Source organism: Leucopleurus acutus (assembly GCF_964270905.1).
Source record: "Leucopleurus acutus genome assembly, chromosome: 2".
NCBI lineage: Eukaryota > Metazoa > Chordata > Mammalia > Artiodactyla > Delphinidae > Leucopleurus > Leucopleurus acutus.
In genome coordinates, this window is record NC_139143.1 from 168,636,726 (window position 1) to 168,661,295 (window position 24,570).

Here is a 24,570-nt window from a genome sequence, read left to right on the forward strand (position 1 = left end):
CTGTCACCAGCTCTCCTGGATGGCGCATGACATCTTTTGTTATTCTTTGTTAATCTAGCTCGTGTGGTGCTTTTCCTGTACCTCTTAGTCTAGGCCTTCAGAAACAGATTGCATCAGTGCAAAGGGGTCATGGGCAAGCCACAATCAGATCTGAATTCATTGTCCTCAAAGGCCACTGGGACTTCGCTGATCTATCTGCTGCCTCCTTCTCCATATGTAAAAAGGCTAGGAAGGAAAAGAAAAAAAGACAGCAAGTTGGATATTGCAGAAGCATTCTATCTCAAGCTTCTTCCTTTTCTGCTTTTCAGATCTCTTGTCCTGAGGGGCTGGTTGCTCTGTGAGAAATCACCAGGGCACATCCAGAGGGACTTCCAAAGAAAGCTTTTTACTGGCCCCAGCTTTCTGGAAGGTTTATTCAAGTTGGATAAACTTCAAAGGGATCACAGAGCAGGCTGAGAAATGTACCCAGAGTCCAGATGCTTATCCAAACTGCCTGAAGCCTTCAAACTGGCCGTAAAATCTCTCCTGAGCTGGCATTTCCAGCACAGTTTTGAAAATTCCCTTCTCCCATTGAGCCCCCAATACCGAGAGCTTTTCAGAACCTTTGCCCTATTTTTTTTCCTGCCAGGGGCAGAGGTGTGCCGATGGCCAGGGAAATGAAATCAGGCAGCCTCCTGAGCATGCCAAGTGCCTCACATGATGTTTCTAAAGGAGCCAATTCTTATTTTATCTCTCACCAGCAATTCTCAGTTAACCCTGAGTCTAACATAAAACATTAAAAAGCAAACTCATCCTCTTTGCATTGAAGTAGCAGCCAGTTTTGGACAGCGGACGAGGACAGATGTTAAAGTGCTCCCATTGGAAGGCCAGCTTCCTTTCCACCCAGTCTGTGAAGCACTAACCGATGATGGGCCTCGTGATAAGAAGCACGTTGGTGTGAGTAGAAAGAAAGGGAAGCAAGGACCAGCTGTTGAATTGAGCAGGTTGGCTTTGAAGGCCAGAGGGGGAAAATCGCTATGAGGAAACATCAAACTCAAGCCCTCTGAGGACCACCAGGGAACCGATCCTTACAGAGTAAATGATGTTTTCTTCACTTTTCTTCTGGAGTCAAATTCATACTACTCTTAGGGGGCTCTGCGAAGGCTAGGTTTAAGCTTTCATGATTTGAGTGTTTGTCTCCCCGGAGTTTGAAATTGCTGTATCCTCTTGGACCATGAAGAACCAGATGGAAAGCTGAATTTTATAGTCTCTGTTACCATGGTCAGCAAAAAAAAAAAAAAAAATCCATGGATTTTGCTGGTAAGTTCAGGAGCTGGGTAAGCTTTTAGAGAAAGGAAGGAGGGGTGCACCCCTTCCCCTCCTTTCAGGCAGCTCTCTCACTTTCCCGTCTGTCTTCATTTCTTAGTGTAGTTATTCCAGGCTTTGAAGGCAACACACAGATCATTCAGATTGGCAATATCTAACTTGATGAGTCCATTTCCTCTTTCTGCTTTGTGCTCGGAACTGTACCAGGCTCTGGGGATTCAGAGGCAAACTAGACAGACAGGATCCCCGCCTCCACAGTGTCTAGGTGGAGAGCAGAGAGTTAAACAAGCAGTTACAATAACGTGGGATGATGGGGCAGTGCCGGGCGCCAGGGGAGCACAGAGCTGAGAGACCTAATCTCGTCTAGACAGAGATCTATGTAGGCAGAGGGAACAGCACATGTCAAGGTCCAGAGACGACTGAGGACAGCACGCTGAGTGATGAGAGACAGTGCATGTGGTTGGAATGTGGAGTGCAAGCGGGAGAGACAGTGGGAAGCAAGGGTTTCACGTGAGGCTGTGTCGAGCCAGGTTTGCCTAACAGGGAATTCTTAATTTGAGAAACCCTCTGCTCTGTAAGATGGAGAAAAGGCTGCTGCGTGTTTATTCTGCAGAGAAAAATCCCTGAATTTGATGCCTTCTGGAATTTGTCTTCTTTTCTGTCATAATATTTTTTCCCTGTCACCAGAACTCAACAGAATCTATTTAGACTCTTCACCTGTGGTCCGTTAAGCCCCCTGTAAGACTAGATCATTGTGTCGTTGTCCTGAATAGTTTAGGGGAATAGAATGTATCAGTGCAGCCTCCATATGATCCTATGTTAGGGGAGTGTGGCCAGTTGTCTGCTGTTCTCATCTTTCTGTTGGTTCTGTGGAAAGCTACAAATCACCCTCTGATCCAAGGCATGCAACTGGAATTTAAATTTTGGAACTGGATCTAGTCAGAATCAAAGAGAATTAATTCCATAGTAATTAAGTGGGTATTGGTATTCCCTCTCAGTAAGCAATACTGGGGCTTGGGGCTGAGACAGGAGGCCTGGAGGGAATGATGTGTCTCCAGGGGTGGCCATAGTTTCCGGTGGATGGTCCTTCCATGACCAAGCTATGCCTCACCTCTAATGGGTCAACCATGGGGCTTCCATGAACTCAGGAAAGTACTCTGTGCTCTAAAAAGGGCTGGAATCCAAGTTTCCCCCTTTGGCTAAAGCTGAAACAAAAACAGGAGCTTCTCCACCCACCTCTGTCTGCCTCAGGTAGCTGAGGTTTTGGAAATTAGTTAATTGTTTTTCAGTCTTCGGAAGATCCTGATCTCCATTTTACCCGGCCCTCTCCAAAATAAACACACCTGGTCCTGCTGCAGGTCTTCCGAGGCACAGCGCTGGACTTGGCTTTGGCTGGTCTCTGACTGCCTGAGAGAAGACTTGGATACCCTTGCCCCCAAATAGCACAGATATCCAATAGAATGTCCTCGTATGGGCCCTGTGATGGGCAGAGCCCCGGGCTGGGGCGTGAAATTCTCATAGCTTAATCCTCAGCCCCTAGAACAGAGCCTGGCAAATGGTGGGAACTCAACAGGTTAATATGTGGAGTAAAATGAGCGTGCCTCACACTGCTCCAGTTTGCAAGCCAGGTGTCACTCTTCTCTCTCCCTTGACCTTCAACCCAGACCGCAGGGCTTCTTCCTGAGATTTTGCAGTTCGAGTCCACCAGTTTTTTGAACTGTCTATGTGGGCGGGGGTGGGGGGAGGCTGGTTTACAAAGGTAAAGAAGATAAGACCTACCAACTACTAAGTACTGAGTAGTTAAAAGGTTGTGGACCTGGCTTCAAATGCTGCCTTCTCCATTTCCTTCTGATAGTTGGAAGTCACTTAGCCTCTCTCAACCTCAGCTCCTCATTATAAATGGGTGATAGTATCTATGTCAAAGGACTGTGGTGAAAATGAAACACACTGTACTTAGCACAATGTCTGGCACCTAGTAAGCATTCAATACAAGATACTACTACTACTACTAACTATAATAGTCACTGAACGCATGCCAGGCACTGTTCTAGGCATGGAGGATAGAGGAGTGAATAAGAAAAGGACAATCCTACGATATACATGTAAACTTTAAAGAGAACAATTCAAGGAATGACAAGTGTTATGAAAGAATGAGACATAGTGATACCATAGATGACTAGAATGTGTGTAGGGGCAATGCTACTGTATTTGTGGTGTCAAAGAATGTCTCCCTCCCCCACGCAAGGAGGGGATATTTGAACTGAGACCTGGATGGCAAGGAGAAGCTAGCCAGTGAAGAGCCAAGGGAAGGGCATTCCAGACAGAAGGAAGAGCTAATCCGAAATCTAGAGGTGGGAATGAGCTTGGTACGTTCCAGGGGTGGAGACCAGGCCAGCATGGTTGGAGTGACCTGAGGACTGCTGTGGCAGGAAGTGGGGCTGCAGACGCAGGCAGGGTCTTGGTTATGTAGGGCCATGACGGTCATAAGGATGAGTTTAGATGTTCTCATGAGTTATTGGAAGCCTCTGAAGGAGTTTAAGTCCAGGAGTGACATTATCTGATTTATATTTAAGACAATCGTTCTGGCTGCCCTGTGAAAAATAGAATGTGGGGGAAAGAGTGAAAGCAGGGACGTGGATCAGGAAGCTATGGTCATGATCCAGGCCACAGATGACGGTGTCTTGGACTAGGGTGACAGTGCAAACCTGGAGAAAAGAGCAGATATGGGTCTATTTTTGAACTAGAGCACAGGGAAGTAGGAGAGTATGTGGAGAAACAGAGGCCACACAAGAATGATCCTAGGTTTCTGGCCTGAGGGGCTGGGTGGATTTTTGGAGATGAAGGAGAGGAGCAGGTTTTGGGAAACATATCAAAGAGCACTCGTGTACGGGCAGGCTAGAATGTAGCACAGTGACAGTACCAAGGGCACTGGGAGGCAGGCGAGAGCGTGGCTAACTCTGGAGCTGCGGGGAATGTGGGGCGGCTAGATGCAGGATGGGATTGGAACTGGCCTTTGAAGGACTGGACTTGGGAGGGCCGCTCGTTCCGGGAAAGGAGCGGCTTGAGCATCAGTCTGGGCATGAACAGGCGCCATAAGCTCATTTTTTCGGATCTCTTTACATATTGGTTTCTGCCAGCTGAGGAAACTGAGACTCAGAAGTTAAATCACTTGCCCAAGGCCACAGAGTTAGCAAGTGGTAAAATCAAGATCCCCATTCCAAAGCAAGGGGGCTGAAGGGCGGAACCGCACACAGGAGTACAGAGCAGCAGACAGACAGGGCCTGTAAGAGAGGGTTGAAAAGGTGAGGGTTGCGCCGAACTGTGAAGGGCCTGGGGTGACAATGCAGGGGCTGGGCCTTATTTTGCAGGTGGAGATGAAGAGGAGCCATTGTAGGCTCTCCCGTGGGCAAGCAGCATGATCAGCACTGTGATTCTGGAAAGTGCCTGGTGTTGCCTGAAAAAAATGCACAGCTTGAGAGTTGTGAGTTAAGTTTTATTCGGGGCAAAATGAGGACTACAGCCCAGGAGACAGCATTTCAGATAGATCTGAAAAACTGCTCCAAAGAGATTGGGGGGAAGATCAGTATATATGTGATTTTGGTGAAGGGGGAGTACACACGGTCAAGCACATTTTTTGCAGAAGGTTACTGCTAGTCATGAGGGGAAGATGTCACCATGGAGGATTTTCCTGCTTTTCTAGATACGAGGAGATGAAGAATTGGGCTCATAAAATCGTCTCCTGAAAATATCTATCTGAAAACCCGTTCTGCCAGTTTTTCCCAGAGCACAGAGTGCCTCATTCCTGATCTCCACTCTGAACTCCTTTCAGGGGGTGTTGAAGGTCAGCAGCTACAGCAGCTCTTAATCTGATCCTTGTAGAGGTAGTTGGCAAGTGCCAATCTGTAGGTGACACTGGCGAGATGGTTAGATGGGCCAGAATGGAAAGCACCTCATAACACTATTAATTAATTTTTTAAAAATACAGGTCCCGGAGATATAATGACAAGCAAAACCTGACACAATCTGTGCCCGCATGTAAGAACTAACAAATTAAATGAGCATGCAAGCAAGTGGAGAGCCTGAACCATGAACAGGCAAGTACATGACTATGAGGTCACTTAGTCACCAGGATTTTACTTACTGTGGCACCAGTCCTCAAGACTTCCCTGATGAGAACTGGGACATTCACTGACCCCAGTTCTAGGTTACACTCTGCCCCTAACCCATACTGAACTAGGGCAAGTCACTGCTTCTCTGGACCTCAGTTTCCCCATTTATGAAAGAAGGGGCCCTAGATGATCTAATTTCCCTCCCATTCTGACGGTTTGGAATTTTCCTGTCCAAACACCATAGATCCCACTCCAAAGCTGGTAACTGACACGTGGTGCCTGACATTAGAACACAGTAACTTCTCGCCCTTGCCTCTAGCCTTCCCCGGAGGCCTCCATCTGTTCCCCGTCGTCACGGTAACCGCCTGGGCCTTCCTCAGCTGGAAACTTTGAGTGACGACAGCAACTACGCCACTATCGTGCGTCCCATTTGCCAGGTTAAAACATGGCCACCGCTGCAACACACCACCCAAGCTTCGCCCTAAATACCCGGGCCCGACCAGCCCTGGAGCCTATTCTAGGGCAGGAAAGAGAGGAACAGGTGCGCCAGTACAGCGAAGAAGATTTCTGAGAACGTCTCCGGAACCTTAGCTTCTCCGGCGTCTCTGGGAGGCACCAAATCGCCGCCCTATAGCGTCACTTCCGTCGACCCATGCGCCTAGGATTGATAGTTGCGGACATCCAATCAGAATAGGCCCCGCCCCCACGCCCAGGAGGAGGCGGGTTTGAGACGGAAAGTCCCGCCCCACGGCGACGTGAGACGTCAGAGTCGCCATGGCCAGCTACCCCTACGGGCAGGTGAGTGTGTGAGGGGCGGGCGAATCCAAGTGGGTGCCTCGCCAAGTCCAGGCCCGGGATCCCCTGCTTCTCTTTCTCCCCGCCTCCTCCGCGCCTTTCCCACGCTGAGGTTGGCTTCAACGAGGTTTCGCGCAGGAGAGAAGGGAAAAGGGATGGTCGGTCGCGCCTGGCTCACGTCACGCAGGACTGCACGTCTGGGGAGGTCGTGTCGCGCCCCCTTTGACGTCGTGCACGGGGAGATTTGGGGTTCTTGGACCCCACAGAGTCAGACTGGGCTTGGCCTGGGCCCCATATTTTCCCAGGATCCCGCTGGGGCCACAGGCGGGGTCATCAACGCCAACAGAACGTTTAGAGCACTGGTTCTGTCGGTATCTTTTGGGGAGTTGATAAAAGTACACCCTTGACGTACTGCATCTGAACAATCAGGAGAACCTGTGGGTTTAGCAGGCTGCGCAAACGAGCTTGTTCGACTACTGACTGAGTCCAACACTTCCATTTCACACACAGGAAAGCGAAACCCAAGGAGACATGGAATTTATTTGAAGTCACCAGGCAGTTAGGCAGCAGAGCCCGGAGCTGTCAGCAAATGCCTTTTCCCCACTTGCCAGCCCATCTTGATCCAGGCAAGAACACCACAGCAGGGCGATTCTGTGGCCAGAATCCGTTGTTGGCTAACAAGAGCGTTAGAGTAGTGAAGTGCAGTCTGGAGTCAGAGGAAGGTTCACACCTTGGCTCCATCACTTAAATAGTTTTGAGCCATTGAGCCCTTTCTGAGCTGAAGTTTCCTCCTCTGTGAAATAGGGCCAAATAATAGGATCTACTTCATAGAGCTGTTATGAAGAGTAATGGAGTGATGCTTGTAAAGCGTTTGGTACTATGAAGAGTGTGACAGGTGTTACCTTTTAGTACTTTGATTTTTACTAGATTCCTTGAAGGCCAGTGCTGGAAGGGCCCTCAGAAGAGTCCCTTCGTTTTAGCTCAGAGAGGGCTCCTGAGTTGCCTAAGATCACACTAATTTAGGAGATAAAACCCAGGCAGGAAAAATTGGAAAACAAGGTCACATGGGATATTGCTAAGCGCTGGGCTGAGTGTAATCACATATCAGAAGATGTGGCAAGAGCCCTCATAGGGAGTGCAGCCCTGTACAGTTTTTGCACACAGTATTTGGACATCCGTTATCTCAATCATGAAGGCTCTGTAAGCAGGCTAGCAGGGATTATTCCCCCAATTTATAGCTGAGGAATAAGCCCAAAGAGGTTAAGTGGCTTGCCCAAGGTCACACATGGCAAGTGAGGGAGTGCCCATGCTAGAACTTAGAGTTTCTGTCGTTGCATACTTAGCAGAGGTAGGAAGGAGAGAGGCCAGCCTGGGCTGGGGTTAGGAGGAAGTATAACCTAGCAGTGTTTCCCAAGCTCAGCTGCATTTGCTGAGGCTTGTGAATGTTAGTAAGTATTGCTAATAAAGGAGTATTCTGTGGTTAAATAAGTTTGGGAAATACACTGTTAAATACAGCTTAATGAGTTTTGTTAACCTGTTAACCACAGGCCATCTCAGAATTCTTAATTTGTTAATAGACATTGTAAATTTGCCAGAGAGGGATAGAATATGAAGTGTTTCTTAAACTTACTTAACTATGGAACCCCCCACCCCACTTATATGACATAAGTCTGGTCATACGTTGGTGACACTGGTATTCTTGAGGAACACAGTTTGGGAAAACATTGCCATAGTACTTTGTTTCTCAGTGGATGGTCTACATCAGAATCACCTAGGAGCTTGTTAAAAAAGCACATTTTGGGGTTCCACCTCAGACCTGTTCTGTACCCAGGAAAGGCCCATGCATCTACATTTTAATAAGCTTTTGGAGACAATTTGTATGCATCCTAGAAGCAGTGACTTGGAAATTAAGAGCCTGAACTTCCAGGTTAGACAGAACTGGGCTAGAATCCTAATTCTATTTAATAGTTATACACCCTTGGACAAATCATCTAAGGGCTCTGAGCCTCGGTTTCTTCACTTGTAAAGGGGGAGGAATAGTACTTCATAGGGCTGAAAAGAGGATGAAATATGGTAAAGCCTGTAGGGAGCTTGGCGCATTGCTGATACCTAGTGTGTGCCAGAGTGTGGTGGCATAGCTCTTGCTGCTGGGGTCACTGTTATCATGCCGTGCTGCCTGGGCTTATGCTCAGTGAAATGTTGAAAAGGAGCACAGAGAGGAATGTGTCTCTAGTAGAGGAAGAAATGCTTGTCTCCCATCATACCTTCTTCGTTCCTCCTATCCAGCTTCTGGTCCACAGTGTTCCAAGAAAGGAAGTGGGTTGTCTGAAAGCATCCAAAGGCTTAGTCAGTGCTGCCTCCCCTCCACCCAGTACATAGCCCTGGAGGATTCCAGCCTCTTGTTAGGAGTCAAAACTCCTGTAATTTTCTGCTGCATCCTGCCCCAGGGTCCTCAAGCATGGACTGGGTGTTGGAGGAGTAAAACTCAAGTACCCTTTGGTCCTGTGGGGGAGCCAGCCTGATGGATTTCAGTGCTTAAGAGCTTGGTCTCTGAGGCCAGATTTGGCTTCAAATCCTTGCTCTGCCATTTCCTTGCAGAAATTTCTTGCAGAAGTCTGAGGCTCGGTTTCCCCCTTTTTAAAAAATGGGGTGATAAGAGTACCTACCTCAAGGTTACTGCAAAGATTAAATGAGATAATCCACATAAAGTGCTTGATATGGTGTTTTGGCATATAGTAAATACTCCAAGGGGAAGAGTGATACAGACACGTACATTGTAGAATCTGTGCGATGAGTATTAAATGGGAGTAAGTGTCAGGCTAGCACAGGAGGGACCCCTAACTTAGTCTTGAGGGAAGGAAGTCTTGTTAAAGGAGGTGACATTTAAGCCAAAAACCGAATCTCCAGTAGGAGTTATCTGGGTGAAGAAAGGCATGGTATTCCAGTGGAGGGAATAGTATTCACAAAGGCCAGGAAGCAAGTAAGAGAGCCCAGTATTTTGGAAGAATTTAAGGAGATCAGTCTAGTTGTAGTGAAGAGGAGCGTGGGAAAGGGTAACAAGACCAGAAAGGCAAGCAAGGACCAGATCCTAAAGGGCATTATGTGCCTTTCTGAGGAGTGTGGACTTCATCCTGAGAGTTGTTGGGGAGCTCCTGAAGAGTTTTCTCCCATTCGTGCTTTGAGCTGTGACAGTGGGGCACTGTCAGGGGGTGTTGAAGCAGGAGAGACAAGGCAGGGAGACCAGTTTCAAAGCTGTTGAAGTAATCTAGGTGAGAGAACAGTGACCTGGTGAACATGGAGCTGGGAGGTGGAAGTGAGAAAACTTGGTGCCTAATTGAGGGGACAGAGGAAAGGAAAGAGGAGGTGTCCAGGAGGGCATCAGGGTTTCCCTTTACTGCAGTGGGAACACAGAAGGAGGAATAGATTTGGAAGGTCCAGGAGGTTGTTGGATATGAGGTCTGCAGCTCATGAGAGATGAAGCTGGAGAGAAAGATTTTGGAGTGTCTGCACAGAGGTGGTAATTGAAGTCTTGGGACAGTTCTTGGCTCGCTGTTTATTGGCTGCAGATTTCTGGCCTTTAAATATTTTAAGAGGTTCTGCTGGTGAATGCCCAGACCACTCCTTCTGTAGTCTTGTGATTGTTTAACCCCTTAGAATGGGCTCTAACCTCCTCCAGCGGGCTGGGGGCTAGCTCCAGAGCACGGGCTTGTGTTTGCAACACAGCCTTGTGTTTGAAACACAGGCTTGTGTTTCCCCTCAGTACTCAGCATGGACCAAACTTTGACACCTCTGGGCTTCACAAGGGTCTTGGGGTAGAAGAATGAGCCCTCAGAGCCAAAAGAAAATGTAAGACTTTCTGAGTGGGTTATTTGGGAGGGGGTGAGCTCCCCACCACTTGCGGGAATGTAAACAGAGATTCCAGATGGTGCTGCAGAGATTCCATCATCTACTGAGAGGTTGGACTGGGAGGTCTTTGGGGTCTCTTACAGTACTGTGGCTCTCGAATTGGGTCTAGGTGCGGGGGTGAAAACAGAATAAGATTCTTCTGAGTCTCCCTAATTTCTGGGCTTGAAGCCTCTGAAAGATTACCTAATCCACCCCTTTCCCCTTCAACCCCTTCCACTGTAGAAATCCATCATATCTGACACATATATTTAGGACAGTCTCTGGCACTAGCATGTGGTAGACACTCATTTATTGGTGAACACCCAGAAGAGGGTAGAGTGGTGGAGTCACGCAGACCCTGTTTTGAAGCTTACCAGTTCTAGCTGCGTCATTACAGGCACATGATTAAACTCTGCACCTTAATTTTCTCATCTGTAAAATGGGGATCATAGCACTTACCTCATAGGACTGAGGATCAGTGAGAGCCTTAATAAAATGTTAATTGCCCCTTCCCTCCACCCAAATTTATCAAATGTAGTTTATTTGCAATCAGTAAAGACCTAGGGTTAGTTTTCTGTAATGTTTTGGAAACCATGATTGCTGAACTCTTCCTGTCTTTTTTTTTTTTTTTTTTTTTTTTGACAATCTTGTGTTTATCAGCATGAAATGCTCTTGGAAAAACTCTTCAGAGGGTTGGCAAATGGCATGGAGTAGTATAAAAGAACATGGAATCAGGGACTCTGGTTTTCATTTCTGGTTCAGACATGTACTAACAACTCAGTGTCCCTGGGAACCCTCTTCCCCAGCCTGGATTCTTGTGGTTTTACTTTCTTCCTCCTCTGGTGCAAGCTAGAAACCTGAGTCATTCTAAACACTTCCCTTTCTTCGCTGCCCCCTCCATCGCTTCTCTAACCTAATTAGTTGCCAAGTCATGTCTAGTCTATCTCTGAAATAGCTTCAGAATCCATCCCATTCTCTCTGAGTCTGCTGTCTGGTTCAAGCCCTGCCTGTCCAGCACCTGGGCTGCCGTCTCCCCCACTAGTTCATCCTTTACACCCAACGCTGCTTAGTTCTCTAAACAAGGCCCGATCACGTTTCTTCCCTGTTGGAAACCCTTCTGTAGCGCTCTGTTTCCTCCGGCATAAAGCTCCAAATCTTTTGAGTGGTATTCATTTGTTCACATTTTTATGGCGGCTTGCCGGTGCCAGGCTCTGTGCTGGACCCTGGGCTACCGTGATGAATGAGGCCCACTGTCTGCCCCTGGGGAGCTCACTGCTGTGTGACAGAGAGAAACTGCTCTAAGATGCACCAGCTAACTGAAATGCAGCAGGACAGGTGATAAGACAAGGAGCATGTAAAGAGCTTGCCTTTCTGAGTTCACTCTGTGTTCTTGCCGCAGCCCCCTGCTTTTTAGCCCACTCCCTGACTTCTCCATGCTCACTCATAGGTCTGTGCGTTTGTCTTTCTTCTTCCGTCTGGAATGTCCTTTACTGCCTTCCTTTTGGAGAATGCCTGTGTATCCTTCAGTGCCAGTTCCAGTATTACTCCTGCCTCTTCCAGGAAGCCTTCCTTGACCCACTGCCTACATGTGTTAATTTGATTGCTCATTTATCATTTGACAAACAGAGACAATTCCTCTGCCCATGCCTTCTTAATAGCATTTAAGTAGATTTTTCTGATGACACTGATCAGATTGTATCATAATTATCTGGGGCTCCTCAAGGCCAGGCCCTGTTTAGTTTCGTGTCCCCTGGCCTAGCACAGAGCCTAATACAACATTGTTGCTCTGTAAATGCTTGCTGAATGAATGAAGTCTTTTTACAGTTGTGCACCTCAGTTTCTTCATCTGAAAATAGGCCTACTAATACCTTCCTTTTTTCTGTTGGAGGATTGTTGGCAGAATTTTGCCAGTAGCATTTGTATGTATGTGAAAGTGCTTTGTAAACTGTACACGTAAGGGCTTTAACGCAGGGCAGAAAGGAAAGGGTTTAGTTGCGGCCAGGCTGCACCAGACCCCTGGATTGTGATAGGACCAAGGTCAGAAGACCGGCCTGCAGCACTAGCTTGGTTGTCATGGGGTTGTTTCCTGGGGGAAGGGCTGTGCCTCAGGTGTCGTAAGCCAGGAACAGTTGATGGCTTTGCTCACACGACTTCTTGTGGAGCAGCAACTTCCTGGCTTGGTGTCCAGCCTGTTCTTCGGGTGTGCCCAGACTCTGCAGAGTCCCCATCCCCTTTTCTAGCCTACACTGGAATCCTGTGCCCTGTCGCTTAAGGAAAGAGCACCCTGGCAGGAGGTGGTGGGAGTCAATGGACTGGGATATGGACGGGCAGTGATCTGCCTCTGCCTTCAGCTCACAGTGTTTCTTAAGCCAGTCTCTTCCCCTCACCTGGCCTTAGTTTCCCGTCTGTAAACTGAAGGGGTTAGGTTGAAGAGGTCTTCTGGGCACCTCTCCCGTCACACCTCTCCAGCTGCCTTGGGAGTCTTTATTCTTTAAGTCCTAATCCAAATGCTGCTTTCTCCTGGAAACCCTCCCCGGTTTCACTCTCCTTTGTGGTCCCATGCCACATGGCTTATATGTCCATTTTAAACACCTATTTCCTTATGCTGTTTTGTTAAATGTTACAGAGTGTGTTTCAGTGCCTCTCCTATTAACTGAGCTCCTTTGAACATTTCACTCTCCTTTATACACACCCCCCGCCCCAAGAGTTTACCTGGCCCAGGGCTTTGCTGATAGCAATAATAATAATTAATATAACAGTAGAGCTACGATTTATGCTGGACGCTGTTGTAAGAACTGTTTCTTGTATTAATGGTTTTCAAACTGCCTTTTGAATCACTGGAGGTTTCTGCAGGGCTCACTCACAGCCTAGCAGGGGAGGGGCCTATGTGGTCAGGGCTCTGGGACTCCCACCTCCAACCAGAGCAACTTTCTATTGCCAGTTTTTAAATATTTTTATTCATCAAAAGGTTCTTTAGGGAATTCCCTGGTGATCCAGTAGTTAGGATTCGGCGCTTTCACTGCCATAGCCCGGGTTCAGTCCCTGGTTGGGGAACTAACATCCTGCAAGCCGCATGGCCAAAAAAAAAGGGGGGCGGATGGGGTTCTTTAGCTAAAAATTTAACTAACAAAATTCTGCTGTATACATTTCTTGTAACCTGCAGAACAATTCAGTGAGGAAGGGATTATTATATTTTACTTGTGAGGAAACAGGCCACTGACCCACGGTCATGAGCTCAGCTGATGAGAGCAGAGTTTTGAATTGAGATTTGCCTGTGAGTTCATCATCTGTGAAGGAGTCTTGCTACGAGCTGTGGCAGCTTCCAGGGCAGAAGAGCGTCCACGATGCTGAGTGGGGAAGGTGGAAGGGCGTGCTTCCTGCCCTCCCTCAAGAAGCCTCTCCTCCCCGAGCAAGCAGACTGTCTTGAGATGAAGTGTGACTTTGGCCTTAGCCTTGAGGGTAACTGTCCTGGAAGCTATCAAACGCAATTAAAAGAGGAAACCCAGGCTCGTACTGGCTAGGCCACTGGTGTGCCTTACAGGTTGATCTAAAACGTGTCCAGATGGTACCATCCTCACAATGCTCGGAGCCGGGCGCAGTTGCTCTCTCTGCCCTTGAGCTCACTGCAGATGTGTTGAGGCTGTGGTCCACTAGGCCATTTAGGGAGATGGAGCCGAACACTGAGCCTCAGGGATCCCTGGCTAGTGGCGTGGGGACAGGGACAAGAGAGGGAGGAGTGCTCCCATGTATGCTCTACTGTTTACATGGCCTGGGCTTAGCAGCCAGGAGACCTGGATTCTGGCCCCAGCCCCTCCACACGGTTGTTGTGTGATTTTTCTGGACTTGAGTTTCCTCCTCCATAGAAGAGTCCTACTGTTAATAGTTACTGGGTATTGAGTGCTTACTTTGCGCGAGGGCCTGTGTCAGAGCCCTTTACGTGACTGGCCTCATTTCATTCACATGCTAACCTGGAGGTAGGCAGGCACTCTTAGAGCCAAGGATATTTAGGCTTAGAGAGGGTAAGTCATTAGACCAGTTAGTAAGTGGCAGACCGCAAGCTTGAACTGGTCTTTTTCACTCTTAACCATGGGCTATATTGCCTTAGGAATAGGGTCTTGCCTACCTGTCTCACAGAGCCATGAATGAGGCTGGGGAAATGGTTTTGCATCATGAGCTAGAGTAGGGTAAGGAAGACATGCTGTGGATGAATCCGTGCTCTAGATACATCATTTGTGACTGAAGAGGGTCAGGGGCATGGGCTGGAGATCACATTTGCACTGTGAATTCTGCGGATAGAGATGGGGGTACCACAGGGGTGGATTTGGAATTCAGTTTGATTAATTTGCCCACTCATTCATACAATAAATATTTATTGAGCATCTGTTCTGCACTGGGGGCTGGGGATAAAGGGATAAAGTGGCAAACCAGACATGATACCAGCCCTTGTGGAGCCCCTTGGTGTGCAGGGAAGGGCAGCCAGGAGGGCAGGGTTCCAGCCCTACCTCTGCAGGTCAGTGGCAGTGTGACCTTGGGTAAGTTGTATCTCCTCCAGAAGCCTCAGGTTCCCCATCTGAGCAATGGGGTCATGATTCCAGTCCAGTTCAGCCCATAGGATCAGTTGAAAGAAAGGCAGTGGCAGTGCCTTATAACTGTAAAGTTCCATACTGTGGCTAGTTTCTGGCCCTGTCATTCTGACTGATATCTTGCTCTTCTTGCAGGGCTGCCCAGGAGCTGGAGGACAAGCACCCGGAGCCCCTCCGGGTAGCTACTACCCCGGACTCCCCCATGCTGGAGGGCAGTATGCTAGCGGGGTACCCCCTGGTGGCGGATATGGAGGAGGTCCTGCCCCTGGAGGGCCTTACGGACCACCAGCTGGTGGAGGGCCCTATGCACACCCCAACCCTGGGGGGCTCCCTTCTGGAACTCCAGGAGGAGCGTATGGTGGCGCGGCCCCAGGGGGCCCCTATGGACCACCACCTCCAAATTCCTATGGTGCCCAGCATCCCGGGCCTTATGGACAGGGAACACCTCCTCCAGGTAAGTAGGGACCTTGGACTCCAAGTGCCTCTGACCTTGTTCTGAGTTATCCAGGGCCCTTCCTTGCCCTCCTTGTGGATGTGTAGGCAGCCTGGTCTCCGGCACCTTAGCATCTTGTCTCTAGCTTAGCTTGCATTAGTAGAATGAGAAGTCTGTTAGTTAGCTTTGCTGTGGTAACAACTCCTAAATCTCTGGCTTACAGTGGCAAATGTTTATTTCTGTTCCTTACTCACACTTATTTACTCTTGGTTACATGTCGGCAGCTGCAGGCTTGGCTGCTGAAGTTCTGCTCCACGTGTCTTTTCTTTCCAGGATCCAGGCTGGAGGAGCAGCCCCTATTTGGGATATACTGTTTTTGTGGCAGACAAAAAGAGTAAGAGAGCTAGCAGGAATGCACGATGTCCCCTAAAGCTTCTGCTTTGAAGTAGTTTATACCTCTTCCACTCACGTTTATTGGCCAAACCACATCCTCTGGTCAAGCCTGACATCAATAGGATGGGAATGGATACTCCTCTCACTGGAGGGGCTCTGCAGGCCGCCAGGCAGTGGAGAGGATGTACCATGCTCTTGCAGGGAAGCAGGGGAGGGAGTGGATTAGCAAATGATTGGAGATAATACTACAGTCTACCGTGGGGAGAAACCCCATTTCTGTGTAAGAGAGACTGACTGCTATATGTAGAAAGGTAAGATAGCATAGTTGTTGAAAGCTTGGGCTCTTGAGATCAGATCACTTACTGACCTGACCAAATGACATCATCTCGTTAAGCCTCAGTGTCCACATCTGTAAAATGTGTAAATGTCACTACCTCACAAGTTTGTTAATAAAGATTAAATGAGAAGTTGCAGGTAAACACTGGGCACAGGGTATGGCAAATGGGAGGGGCTTAGTAAACAGTTCTGTGAGAGGACTCATTCTGGAGCATTCTCAGCAACGAGGTATGTGGCATTTAATGTGATAGCAGATATGGCAAGGGCCGTACCACTGAAAGATGCCGAGGCAGGCAGGAGAATGATGGGATGAGATAGGGAAAGGATGAAGAGCAGAGACTGTAAAGCTGAGGTACTGGACAAATGGGGGCTGGGGAGGGGGCTTGGCAGCTCAGTGGAGGCAGAGAGTCTTAGGTGGGGCTTCAAGCTCAGTGAAGATTTCTGAATGATTCCAGACAGGGGGTTGGGGAAGGTGAGATCCCAGACCCCTGTGTCCTCCCAGGCTCATTCAATCAGCCTCTTCGCAATGCTTGTTCCCAGGAGACCACACCAGCAGCGAGGCAGCCTGGAACCATTCTGGTGCACCTGAAGGGCCTCCAGGGAATGGTACTGCTGGGAAGCTGTAGCATCTTAGCATACATACCCAGCAGGTGGCCGAGGAAGAGGCTCAGACCTTGGGGGTTCTAAACACTGTGAGCCAGTGGCATTTATCTTATCAGAGCTGGGGCTGCTGGCTGTTTGCTTTCAGCTCAGAAGCTTCCTGGTGGATTTCCTCCTCCTTTTAAAATTTTGTTTCCGAGCCTACATGAGGTCACTGCAGGGAAAGAAACCCCTGGCTGTGAGGCTTATCCCTCCAGGGCCTGAGGCCAGAGATAATGGGGCTGCAGTGGAGAGGAGAAATGTGCTTCAGTCTCTTAACTGCTCACCCTCTGCAACTTCCTCTCTCCTCTCCAGTGCCGCCCGTGAGCCCCTGGAGCAGTGCTTCTTTTTTCTTTTTTTTTTTAATATTTATTTATTTGGCTGTGCTAGGTCTTAAGTCGCGGCACAGGGTATCTTCGTCGCAGCGTGCAGGATCTTTTTTTTCAATTGTGACATGCGTGCGGGATCTAGTTCCCTGACCAGGGATCAAACCCGGGCCCCTTGCGTTGGGAGCGCAGAGTCTTAGCCACTGGGCCACCAGGGAAGTCCCTGGAGCAGTGCTTCTTAAAGTATGATCCGTATATCGCCTGCAGTGGAGTCACCTGGAGGCCCCACTAACTTAACGCTGCTGAATACAGGGTCTAAATGTTGAACACCATGCTCTGCAAGAGAGGTTTGACCCTTAAAGGTGCCTCATTGCCCACAGGGAAGATCCTAAGGGCACTCGATTCCCAACGGGCCTTTCCAGACCCTCTCTCGCATCAACCCCAGACCCCTTGGAGTAGTCTGAACACACTCTGTGCCTTTGCCACATGCTTTTTCTTTTCCCCATCGTAACTCTTAATCATCCTTTCAGACCCAGTTTAAATAGGGCCTTCCTCCGCGAAAATGTGACTGCACACATTCCAGGCCCTCTGTGAAAACTTTATTTTGCTGTTATCTCATTTAATCATCACAGCAACCCTGGGAAGTAGGTCTATTTTAGAAATGGGGGAATCAGTACTCAGAGAATGAAACAATTCCTCTAAACCACACAGGCTAGTAAGGATCTTTGCTCTCTTTGCTTCCAGAGCCTGAGCTGTTCTATGCTGACTGCGCAGACCACATATTACAGAGACTCTCCAGCCTGTGGCTGTGACCTCCTCTCCGCCATGGCACAGCAGCTGTTTTAGGAAGGAGGGTGGGGCCTGTCTGGATTTCCCATCCGAGGAGGTCAGACTAGTCCCTCAGTCAGGCAAACCTTTATCCTTCTGGCCTTACTTTGGGGACTGGACAGTGGTTTCTGTGCTGTCTCTGATACTTACATGTGTGAAGGAGCCCTCAGTCAACCCAGCAGGTTTACCAATACTGTGTAACTCTGGCTTTTTCCCAAGACAGTCTTCTGTGCTTCTCTGCTTTCATCTGTCACCTTCTCCCCTCACCCCCAGCCCACCCTGCATGTCTTTCCAAATGAATGATCCTTTCTTCCATCTGACGTACACACAAAGCTCCCAGACACACAAAGCCGTTTGAACCACAACAGCAACGCTAATAATCAGCAGGTATAAAGTGCTTCGACAGTGCCAGGTGTTGATCTAAGGGTTTTCATTTATTAATTATATCTTTATAATAACCTTATGAAGTAGATGCTGTTGTGCTTGTCATTTCACAGGTAAAAAAAACTGAAACACAGAGAACTTCAATAACTTAACCAAGGCCGCACATGGGAGAGTTGGGACTTGAACCAGGAGGCCAATTCTAGCATGAATTGAGCACCTCCCCTTTCTGTGTCCCGCTCTGTGCTAGCCCCTGGGGATTCAGAGATGAGTTAGGCTGGGATCTTGCCCTCAAGTTGCTCCAAGTGTAACCTGGAAAGAGTAGGAAAAAACATGTACACAGTGGAGTGATCAGGGCCATAGAGAGGAGTACAAAGGAGAGAGGAAGGAGGCCTGTCCAGGGATGGAAGAAGAGGAAAGGCTTTATAGAAGGAGCAGCATTTTATTTGGGTTTTGAAGGGTGGGTGGGAAATGGATGCAAAGAGATGAGGGAGAAGAGGGTATGAGACAGAGAGAACCTGGTGAGGTGAGTAAAGGCTTCATAGGGAGCTGTGAAGGTCTGGGTAGGACCAAGTGTCTTACTGCACCTAGGCTGGAACAGAGGCGGAGGGGGACAGAGTGGGGATAGAGTGACAGGTAGATGGGGGTAGACCACATTGTGGGGAAACTGGAATGCTGTTTTAGGGATGCTGGACTTTATTTTGTAGACAGTGGGGAGCCTTTGAAGAGTTTTGAGTTGAGGTGGGGGGAAATTGGTGAGAACAGTGGAATTTTACAAAGATTACTCGGCAACAAGTGCTAAGTGGTGGAGAGTCGCTGTCATGAGGATTTGGTTAGGATTTTGGGTTTGTTCCGCAGTCAGGTGAGAGGTGTCTGAATCAGGGCAGGTGCAGTAGGAACAGGGAGGAGTTGATACCTGTGTATGGAACTGGCAGCTCTAGGCAGCTCTTTGGGTGTGTGGGGTGAGGACGTGTCACAGATGTCTGCAGGGAGGTTTGGAGATGGGGACAGGCATCGGAGGTGATGGGGAGGGAAGAGACGTGGAGCTCTGTGGCCACCCACATTCTGGTAGCTCTTGATAGAATATACCAGCTCTCCTGGTGCCAGAGATGGACCAGACCCGGTTCCCACCCCAGAGAGCTCCCTGCTGCCTGACTCTCAAAATGCTTGTCTCTGGGCTGTGCATGTTAGGTGCTCAGCAAACATTTTTGGGGAAGAGATGATCCCCCTTTTCAGAGAATTCTTAATCTGCCGGACAAGTCCTTGTTCCTTAGAAACTTAAAATCAACTAGAGAAGTGGCTGGAGCACTGTAGGAAAAACCTGAAGGATTTGTGGAGTAGAAATCAACCACAAATACTCGTGAGTTTACACAAAAGGTCCTCTTCCATTAGAGTAAGGGTGTTGTCTTGATGGAAGACAGGGAGTGGGTAGGCAGATTTGTGAGACTTTTGAGGTAGCTGGGGGGCACTGAGGCTGACCCTTCCCAGCATTTCTGTGGATTGGTCTTGAGGCCTGCGTCTGACTCCCCTGGTTGGCACCCCTTCCTGCAGGTGGCACCCCTCCCAATGTGGATCCCGAGGCTTACTCCTGGTTCCAGTCAGTGGACTCCGATCACAGTGGCTATATCTCCATCAAGGAGCTGAAGCAGGCCCTGGTCAACTCCAACTGGTCCTCGTTCAACGACGAGACATGCCTCATGATGATAAGTGAGTCCTAGCCCTTCCTCATGGGCTCCGGCTGGGGCAGAGCCACCTCCTGTCTGACGGTAGGTGGGTGGGAGGCCATTCTGAGGAGAAATCTTTTGGCCAGGGAGGATTTCTCACAGGAAACTGGGTTCAAGGTGAGATCCCTTAGAGAGCTCTTTTCCTTAGATCTTTTCTCAAGTTTTAGACCTTGCTGAATCATAGGCCAGCTCAGTGTCTCATTCTGCAGAATGGGACTCCCTGTCCTGGTGGGAGATGGCAGGGTGGGGGTCGGCTGCCAAGCCTGCGGAGAAGATGCAGTTCTGGCAGGGGTGGAGGCTGGTATCGTACTTGATGAGGGTGCGTCTTGGGTACCGGCATCTGGGCCTCAGGCCTGTGGTTCTGTGGAGTGTCCTACTCCAGCCTGGGGAGAAGGGAGCCTCAGTGGTATCTGAGGACCCTTGGCCCTTAGTCTTGAAGCCTTCTTTCCCTCCCCCACCAAAGACATGTTTGACAAGACCAAGTCAGGCCACATTGATGTCTGCGGTTTCTCAGCCCTGTGGAAGTGCATCCAGCAGTGGAAGAACCTCTTCCAGCAGTATGACCGGGACTGCTCGGGCTCCATTAGCTACACAGAGCTGCAGCAAGGTGAGGGCCCGGCAGGGACTCAGCGCACAGGCACAGCCGGATGTTTCTCTTTACCCCCTAAGACAGAGCAAGGGGTTCTCTCTAGCCTCTGGCTACCACGTGTCCAACTGCACTGCAAAACGCTGCCCTCAGCACAGGCCCTCTCCCCACCCCTTCTGTGACCTGGCTGGGCCGTGAGCCCAGTCCAGGGCAGGGAAACGATCGGGGCTGGACTCTCTGGCGATGGGATTCCTGGCAGCACTAGGTGAGACAGGCGTAGCTGTCAGGGAGCCTTGGGGATGGAAATTCAGCAGCCAAGGGCACTTTGAGACTGGTCCATGTGGCTCGTGTGGCTCTTTCCTCTCTAGTTTCTAGCATGCAGAATGGAAAGAGCCCTGTAGAGGGGCTCAGAAAGGTGGCTTCTGTTGCTAGCCCTACTAGAAGGCAATTTCATTCCCAGCTTTGGGACCCAGACCACTCTAAAAGTTGCAGTTGGGTAAGATGACCTGAGGCCACAGCTCCAGGTCTGGTTCCAATTCTGACTCCAGAGGATGGTTGGTTAGTGTGGGGATGAGAACTGGACGGGGAGCTTTGCCACCTGAGAGGGAGAAAGGGCTCCCCGCAGAACCCAGCCCCTCGCCCTGGCCATGGATTTCAATCCGACTAAGGAGCCTGGGGGCGGGAGCAGGGGGAAGGGGAGCTCCCTGGTGGAAGGGAAAGGAGGTGACCTGTTCTGAGTACCTACTCTGTTGTCAGGTAATGGTCCGGTGATGGATATTTGTAAGGGTGATATTATCACAGGAAAGCTAATATTTATTGAATGCTTGCTATGGGCCAGGTACTGTAATAAGCTTTTTTCATATATTGCATCATTCTTTCTCTGCATGTGATCGGTACTGCTTCTTATTCCCCACGCTTAGATGAAGGATCTCTTATTATTACCCTTTTACAGGTGAGAAAACTGAGGCTTAGTCTAGGTGACTTGCCCAAGGGCCACATAGCAAAAGGGGAGCTGAGACTTTAGCCTGAGCTGGTAGATTATACAGAGAGGAAGAAGGAAGCATCCCAGGTGGAGGGACAGGAGGAGCAGCGTGGAGGCTGTGGGCTTGGAACTGCCCAGCAGCCTCGCCTGGGGAGATGGTGATGATTTTATAACTTTCAGCAAATAACACTTACTGGGTGCTTATTATGTGCCAGGCACTACACCAAATCCATTGCACGATCACCTCCTTTAATCCTTACTAGAACCTACAAGGTAAGTATTATCCCAATTTTAGAGATGATAAGACAGAGGATTAGCAAGGGTTAATGAGCAACTTGCAGAGGGGCAATCTCGGCTCCAGAGCAGGCCCTCATAGCCTCACGCTGAGCCACCTCTCATGTGTGTCTGCTCGGGGCAGGGTGACCCGAGGGGGCTCAGGCTCCTGTCTGTAATAGAGACGAGTCAGAGATGAGCATGGACAGACTGGTGTCATTCTGGGACCCTGCGGGCCCCTAATTGAACAGACAACAGAGACTTTGAGAAAGAGGGATGGGGGCCTTCCAGCCCAGGGGAGCATCCAGAGCCCCTGTTGTGCTCCTGCCGTTTTGGACAGCCCCTCGGGACATCTGTCCTGTTTCTGCTTTGGTGCCAGTCCCCTTGAAGTTCCTGAACTCCTGTACTCCGTGGAGCTGGTTGATGGCGGTGCTCACGGCAGGTTTTTGTGTCTGCTCTGTGTGCCCCTCCTCTCCAGCTCTGTCCCAGATGGGCTACAATCTGAGCCCCCAGTTCACCCAGCTCCTGATCTCCCGCTACTGCCCGCGCTCTGCCAGTCCTGCCATGCAGCTAGATCGCTTCATCCAGGTGTGCACCCAGCTGCAGGTGCTGACCGAGGCCTTCCGGGAGAAGGACACAGCTGTGCAGGGCAACATTCGGCTCAGCTTCGAGGACTTCGTCACCATGACAGCTTCTCGGATGCTATGACCAGCCCATCTGTAAAGTGGGGAGTGCACCAAGGGACTTTTCCTGGCTCCTAGGGTGGGAGAAGCATGTGGGCCTCTCTTCATTTCCTGCCCTTCCTAGAAAAAGAATTCTCCCCTGCCTGATTCAGCATTGTTCACAAAGAGGGCTGGGAGTCTGCGTCATAGCCACCAGGTAGTGGGGACCTGGGCTGAGGCCACACAGGTAGGGGCCTGACCTAGGAGAGGACCGGAAATTGAATGTCCTTTTACATCCCTGAGTATTTAAATGGCACAGCCTTGCGCCAGGTGCCAGAGATGCTGGTCATTGCAATGGAGTTAGTGTCCAGTCAGCTGACTCCAGACTCTAGCTTTTCCTTCTGTGCCCTGACGCCAGCGGTAAGTGTTCATCAGCCTCTTAACCATTAGCACCTGTGTTCCCTCACCCATGCTGTCTTGTCAGATGAACCCAGTTTCTCCAAAATGGAATCTGACCAGGGTGAGAGATTTGCCCATGGGTCCAGCGGCTTGGATTCCACCCCCCACAAGTCCGTGTGTGTTGACTTCTAGCTGCCTGTTCAGGGAGCTTGGGCAGTCTGCTCTCTGGGCATCTTTGGCCAGGCTACCCCTCTGCAGCTTGGACCCCTCATACTTGCCTGCCATCCTCTGCTTGGCTTCAGTCCCCAGGGGACAAGTTGCTACCTCCCACTGCCAATGCTTTTTTTTTTTTTTATTTGTGGTTGTTTTCATTTGGGGCCAAAAGTTTGGTGCAACTGTAAGCTTCAATACAAGAATAAAACTCTGGAGTTCCACATTTTCCACCACACCTTCCCAGTTACAGGTTCATATGCTTATCCATTCAGTCACTCATTTATTCTTTCGTTCAACGAATATTTAAGTACATAGTATATACCATGCCATGCAGAAAGAAACAGCTCAGGGGGACATGCCTCCACAGGGCTGCTCTCACTTACTGGGTTGAAGTTAAGTGTAACTTAACTTCAGGTTAAGTCTAACCTTGCCAGGTTCAGTCCAAGAAGCTGACCGTGTGTTTTATAACAGCTTTAGGGCTGGCATTCTGGGCTAGAAGCAGCCACCCCAGACTTTCCACAGCCTGGCCTTTTTATTATCTCAAACCCTAGTTTTAATCTTCCAGACAAACTGCATTTACGCAGTCATAACTTTCTCCCCATTTTTATTAAGTGCAGACATCTGTACTTGCCAGCTGGATCTTCACATCAGCTTGATAATCAGTCTATACCAAACGTCGACAGTGATCTGACAAAATTTCAATCCGAAGCCAAGACACCAGACGTTTTGGTTTGATTGGGGGACCTTATGATGGGTAATGGTGAGCTAATCCTTTTGTTTTGGGGGATGAAGATAAGAAAACAGGCTCTCCTCCCTGCTTGGTTGGGGAAGCAGCTCAGTGAGGCCTGGCAGGTTATGTCAGGCTTAGGCAGTTCAGCCCCGGTTCTCCTCTGGGCTGCTGTCGTGCTAGAATCCTAGAGTTAGGTGGAATCCAGTTCCCAGAGGCCAGCCCCCATGCAGAGCTAGAGCCCCTTCCATTACCCCACTTTGAATCTGGCCTCTGCTTGCCAACCTCCAATGACAACTCAGTGCCTTTCCAGGCAGCCCATTTCCTCCTGGACTAGTAGGGACTTCTTCCTGATGTGGATTCCAAATCCCACCACCTTGAAAACACTACCCATTGGCTATGGTTTTCTCTCTTGGGCCACCGAGAACATACTCCACCCCTTCCTGCATGCCAGTCCTCTAGATATCTGGAACCTGCCACCACATTCCCCCAGGTCCTCCCTTCCCTAGGCCAGATAGTCCCAGGCTCCCCAGAAGCTGTTCACTGAGCTTCATTCCATGGCATCCTGGTCACCTGTGAGTCCATCTGAGTCCCCCAAAATAGAGGCCTGAGGCCCACCATGGTGCTGGGTTCAACCCGCAGAGAACAGAGTAGAACTGCAGCCATTAGGGGAAGCTTTTGTGGTTTCTTCCCACTGAGCCAAGTGTTTACTGAAACCTGTGTCTAGAACAGTGTCAATCATACTCTGTCACCTTTGTGATCAGCTGGGGCTGAGGAACCCAGGACCTGGGTTCTTCCTTGTGGACATGGTTGGTTCTGGGCTTGGGCGTCAGCCCTCACACCTCATTCCACACACTGCCCCTCCAAGCCTGGCTACAAACTTGACAAACAGCTTTGGATCCTAAGGCTAGCGGGAAGGGAGTGGAGAATGGGCGGGACACCCTGTACCCTCTGGCAACAGCTGCACATCTGTGGCAGTGTTCACGTGAGC

General features: G+C 49.5%; 1 protein-coding gene and 1 pseudogene across 3 annotated transcripts in view; both read left to right on the plus strand.

The window, feature by feature from the left end:
• The window catches only part of LOC309974959 (methylosome protein WDR77-like), a 462,921-nt pseudogene that overhangs the window by 255,849 nt on the left and 182,502 nt on the right, over nt 1–24,570 (plus strand). The window lies entirely within an intron of this gene.
• On the plus strand, nt 6,150–23,198 carry PEF1 (penta-EF-hand domain containing 1). Of its 2 annotated transcripts, XM_082834001.1 has the most exons (5): nt 6,150–6,212; nt 14,813–15,131; nt 19,565–19,720; nt 20,201–20,344; nt 22,057–23,198. In XM_082834001.1, exons 1-5 carry the CDS (start codon nt 6,189–6,191, stop codon nt 22,284–22,286), a joined length of 873 nt encoding a protein of 290 aa, XP_082690127.1. In that variant the 5' UTR covers nt 6,150–6,188; the 3' UTR covers nt 22,287–23,198. The 2 variants fall into 2 exon arrangements, with proteins under 2 accessions (XP_082690127.1, XP_082690126.1); XM_082834000.1 differs by lacking the exon at nt 20,201–20,344 and having other exon boundaries at nt 6,187–6,212.

Bases quoted from the DNA above. Each gene is read 5' to 3' on its own strand.
- PEF1 (XM_082834001.1), top strand. From the start codon at position 6,189: ATGGCCAGCTACCCCTACGGGCAG. The intron at 6,213-14,812 runs GTGAGTGTGTGA...CTCTTCTTGCAG, and splicing joins CCAGCTACCCCTACGGGCAG to GGCTGCCCAGGAGCTGGAGG. The intron at 15,132-19,564 runs GTAAGTAGGGAC...CCCTTCCTGCAG, and splicing joins ACAGGGAACACCTCCTCCAG to GTGGCACCCCTCCCAATGTG.